Raw genomic sequence first — 4,879 nt, 5'->3', positions numbered from 1 at the left:
TGATTACAAGCCAGCTTTGTTTTTTCTTCTTGTTAGTAATCAGACTATACACTGCTGGTTTCCTGTTTTAACAGGGCCCAACTGAAAGGCTTCCTGGCTAGGCTCCATGTCTGGACCATAACTAACGGTTATGTACACCCTAGAATAAGGACGCATACATAGGTAGAGCAACTCTGACTGACTTAGACTTAGTTTAACTGGTTCAAAAGACTATGCTGACATTAAATTTTGGCATAAGCTAAAGTTTACATCATGGTAGCTTAAAGCAATAGGAGCAATTAAGATAATTTGATACCAGTAGTGGAGAGAGTTAGCTGTGTTAATCAGTTGGGCAGAAGGCAGGGCAGGGCAGGGTAGGGTAGCAAGACTAACAGCTTCTACCTCACAGAAGAGCATCTACACAATGCTTTGCCCCCATAGAACTGTCATAAATATATATGCAGAGAAGGCCTGAGAACCAAAACAAGACCCTGACTCTGATCCTGTGATTTTTGCTTTGATGAGCTAGTCCTTATTCACTTAAGTCATCTTATTTATTTCAATAGGATTACTGCTTTAAGAACCACCTGTAAAGTTTATAAGATCAGCTCCCGCTTCAGATTATATATACTGATTTACCTGCCCCCCGCTTCTTATCTATCAACATATGAAAAATTCAAACTACTGTTGTATCATATCACAGGCTAAAAAATTCACGGATCACAGAAGATCAACCCTGTCTACTTCATAAAATGTTGTCCTTGATACTTGAAAGTTGCCAAATATTTAGCCAAAGTATGGTTAAAAATATTTTGGTTTTTACAGACTAGAGGGATAAATCTGATGGGAAATAAAAATTGATTGTGACTAGTTTTGCATAATGATGAGTGTAGTATAACTAGTACTTGGAAGTATGGACCCAAGCAGAGGAGCTGACAAAAAATGAGGCAGGGTAGACTAGGATTTATACACAAGAAAAAAAACTGAATGAAGTTAAAGCAAATGTACATTTAGGCTGCATATCAGAGAAAGATATCCTAACATATGGCAGAAGACTTTCACAAGGAAAGCAGTTGCAGCCAACTGTTGTTCAAAGTGTGCTGCACAGAACTGCTTCCCTTCTGCAGAAGTAGACTAAATCACCTCTGGCATACACTCTCCACTTTTATTCGAGTATCTCTAGCTCAGTTTTTATACAGGTATAGTTCAATTGATGAATTTGCAGTCTAAGCCCACTCCCCCCCACCCCCAGCTGTAACTGACTGCACACAAGTGAGCAGTCTCAAAGAACAAATGCCTTTATTTTTGCCATTATCTTTGCAAGATTAGGTCCTAAATTGTATAATTGACAAATTAAAGAAGGAAAGTTTATAAATATCAAACTGGTCCCATCAACTGAAGACCAATTATCATTACCATCATTTATCAACTAAATTCTTACCATTCACTGAGAAATTTAACTTAGTACTGTACATGCAAGTTCAAAAAAAAAAAAAAAAAAAAAAAAAAAGGATTGTAGTTGAAATCTGATGTGAATTTTGGACAGGGGGAGACATAAGCAGCTTAAATAGTTTGCATAATGAATCAGGTCTAACAAAGGAACTATGGGAATGTGTGAGGGAATTTCCAGAACAAGGAATTGAAAGTTTTCCTTATTCCTTGAATGTACTTTTCACAAGTGGAGGAACCAGTTTTCTTTCCTGTGCTTTTCACAGCTTGAACTTTCAGAAAACAGTCACACTTGGCTATTCTATAGAATACAAATATAAAAACCCCTATAGAAAACAAATATTCTAGAGAAAACAAATAGAAAAATAGAAAAATACCGGGGGGGGGGGGGGGGGAGAGAGTATTTTTAAGAGTACAAGAAAGAAATATGAAACAAGGTCATACTTTGAAACTTCTTGAATCGAGTTTTGAGTGTCAGGCCACAAATGCAAACTGCAAGTCCAGCCTTTAATAAAAAAACCCTTTGTAAACATCTTTTAAACGTTTTTAAAGTTTCATTCCTTTGTAAGCTTCTCAACTTCTAATGTCTGCCACATGAATTCTAAACCCACAGTCTCAAAAGTTCTCCTTCCACCATGTCACCTTTCATTGTTTCCATTGTTTCAGAAACAGAACTCCCAATTCACAGGGCAGATCACACACACACATGCACACATACTTGTTAACTTCATCAGCCTTTTTCCACACGCATGTATTTGGGAGGTGGTGAGAATAACCAGTTGGAAAGTGTACAAAGTTTGGTATTTCAACAACCAGTAGCTGCCCTTAGGGAGAGGAGTATGAACAATGGAAGCAACAGCAGACAGGAAACCAACTCACCACTACTGTGCAAATAGGGAGCAAAGGAATGTTCTAAAAATAACTAGTCTAAATAATTCAGTTAAACCATATAAAACCACTTTCAATAACGTTAAGACTCTGAACAAACCTCCGATGGCTGAGAAATTTGGAGTCCCAGCCTGTAACTCTCTGGGAATATAGGGCTGGGTTTGGTATGCAGCACGTGTTATCTAAGATACCATTCCAGTTAGAAGACTGAAATATTTGAGTAAGGGAGGCTGGCTTATAAAAACACCAAGTTTCAGTTTGAATTCTTAAGTCCTTGCTTTTGGTGGGTTTAAAAAAAAAAGAGAAAAAAAAAAAAATCACTAGTGTTCCGTCAACTTAGTATTTGTGTTTTAATGTCCTTCATATGTTTCGTTTCCAATCAATGGAGTGCAAGACTTTTCATGAGTGCCAAAAATACATTATGAGAGCACACATCTGAAATTGCATAGCGAGCATTCAGAAGATGCTTAAAGATGTGTATAAATGTAGGTGCCGAGAGCCGCGGGAACATTAATAATGGAGTAGATATCTGTACTTTGGATCCACGAGAACGTGTAGTAAAAAAAAAATTCAGTATAGTGAACATGCGCAGTGTTGTCTCTCTCAATTCACTCTTGGCTGTTTTAATGGTCTTTAAATACAAAAAAAACCCCAAACCCCAACCAACCAAACAAACAAACAAACCAAACAAACCCAAAACTTTTACTTCCTTTCTGGAGCATGGACCTACAGCTGAAAAAATAAAGTTCATAGGAAACAAATGTGTTAAAAAGCTGTCCTTAAATGCACTCAAAATTGTATCTTTATAACAAAATTGTGTTTTGTAGGCACTCCAGCGATTACATGCAAAGAGTGACCATCTGTTGGCTATAACGTCTGTCTAAATTCATCTCCTGAAAACTTTTCCGAGTGTGTTTACCACCTCCCTCCACGCCGTGGAAACTTTTATATCACTTTTAGTTTTAAAACAAAAAAACAAAAAATGCCTAAAAACAATCAGAACAGGGACTTTTGCCAAAAGGGGAGAGAGAAATCAGATTTTTTAAAATCTAAAGATTGAAAAAACCACCCAAAGCCTGACTTGCAATTCCCTTCCAAGCCCTACGTCTCCCATGCTCACTCTCAAACAAAGAGTTGAGGGAGCCTCCTTGCCTGCCCCTTGTCCCGAGACTTGGCTTTGGCTTTTCCTGGGAAAGTTGGAGAAAAGGATCAAAGAGCCCCATCCTTGGGTGACCTGCCTGGAGACATCTTGGAGGGACAGGAGAGAGGGGTCGGTTTGATGGGAAGGGAGAAGGAGGGCGAGGGGCAGGAGGCTGGTGTGCACACAAAGCAGGAGCCCAACATGTTTGTTGACAGCGAGCCAGCGGCATGGAGCGAAGCCGCGGCCAAAACAACAGCCCCGCATGTTCTGTCGGGAAGCGAAATATCATCCGCTACCATTGCGGGCAGCGGCTCCAGAGAGGGGCAGCGGGACAAACACAAAGAGAGGGCGGAAAGTGCGCGCGGGGGGCAGCGAAGTAAACTCCGCGGAGAAGTTTTAAACCCCCGGCAGAACACGAGGCGCAGGGGCGAGGCGGCCGCGCTCACCTACCTCGCTTCGTTTTCATCTTGAGCTCGGGGCGCCGCGGCACGGGGAGGGGGCAGCGATCGCACCGCCAGCGCCGCGTGCCCTGCGCCGCCGCCGCCGGCCCGCAGCTCTGCCCCCGCCCCCCCCTTTCTTTGTGATGCGTCTGGCTGGGAGCCCCTTCCTCCTCCTCCTCCTCCCCCCTGCGCCAAGCCGGAGTGAGACGCGGCGACACGAGGGCCGCCCCCCAGCCCCGCCGCGCTCCGAGCCACTGCGAGCCGCACCAGCGCCGCCTCCGCGCCCGGACTGCTGGGGGGGGGAACAGCCCTTACACACACACACACACACACACACACCTTACTACCCTTACACCCCCCTACACACACACACCTTACTACCCGTACACACACCTTACACCCCCTCACATAGTACCCTTACACGCCCCCTACACACGCTTGACATGCTATCTTTACACACCCTATACACACGCCTTACTACCGTCACACACCCCTACACACACCACTTTGCACGCGCACGAGGCAAGGCTGCGGGGCAGGGGGAGCCGGGTGCCCCCCGGCGGGGGAGGTTGGACTGACAGCTCCCCGCACCCCGCCGGCTCCTGTGACTGCCGGATGAGCCGCCCACTCCCGAGCGTGTCACGGCGCCGGGGGCTGGCGCTGCGGGAGACCCCCGGAGGGCCGGGGCTTGCCGGAGGCGCTGCTCTCAGCCTCACATGCTCTGAAACCTCTCACTGAAACTGATTCACCCCCAGCTGCAGCCGCCTCCCCTCCACCCCGCGTGCCTGGCTGCGCCCAGGCTTTACACCCGCCACGGCAGGCCTGCCCCCTCTCACACCGCGCGCGGGGAAAGCCTCCCTGTGTGAGGCGCAGCTAGCTCCCCCGACCCCGCGGCTTTGCTGTGAGACAGAAGCGCTCACGACTCTAAACAAACGAAAAAAAAAAAAAAAGCATCTCGTTCCCCGCCTGCATCATGGCTACG

General features: G+C 45.5%; 1 protein-coding gene across 3 annotated transcripts in view; it reads right to left on the bottom strand.

Annotated features, from left to right (window-relative positions):
• The window catches only part of TGIF1 (TGFB induced factor homeobox 1), an 11,019-nt gene that overhangs the window by 5,372 nt on the left and 768 nt on the right, over positions 1 to 4,879 (bottom strand). Inside the window, exon 1 of one of the 3 annotated variants that reach the window (XM_025210859.1) lies at positions 3,904 to 3,948. The exons of 1 other annotated variant lie outside the window; for it this stretch is intronic. Coding sequence is in view for 1 of the 2 variants with exons in the window: in XM_006029408.3 (XP_006029470.1) it covers positions 3,908 to 3,923 (16 nt within the window). In the remaining variant the exon portion in view is untranslated. Of the gene's footprint in view, positions 1 to 3,903; positions 3,949 to 4,879 lie in introns of those variants that run through there. One more of the 3 variants, XM_006029408.3, reaches the window with a different exon arrangement.

The sequence above is a fragment of the Alligator sinensis genome, unplaced genomic scaffold, assembly GCF_000455745.1.
Source record: "Alligator sinensis unplaced genomic scaffold, ASM45574v1 scaffold168_1, whole genome shotgun sequence".
Lineage (NCBI taxonomy): Eukaryota > Metazoa > Chordata > Crocodylia > Alligatoridae > Alligator > Alligator sinensis.
The sequence above is the reverse complement of the archived record's forward strand: the minus strand, read 5'-3'. Positions and strand labels throughout refer to the sequence as shown.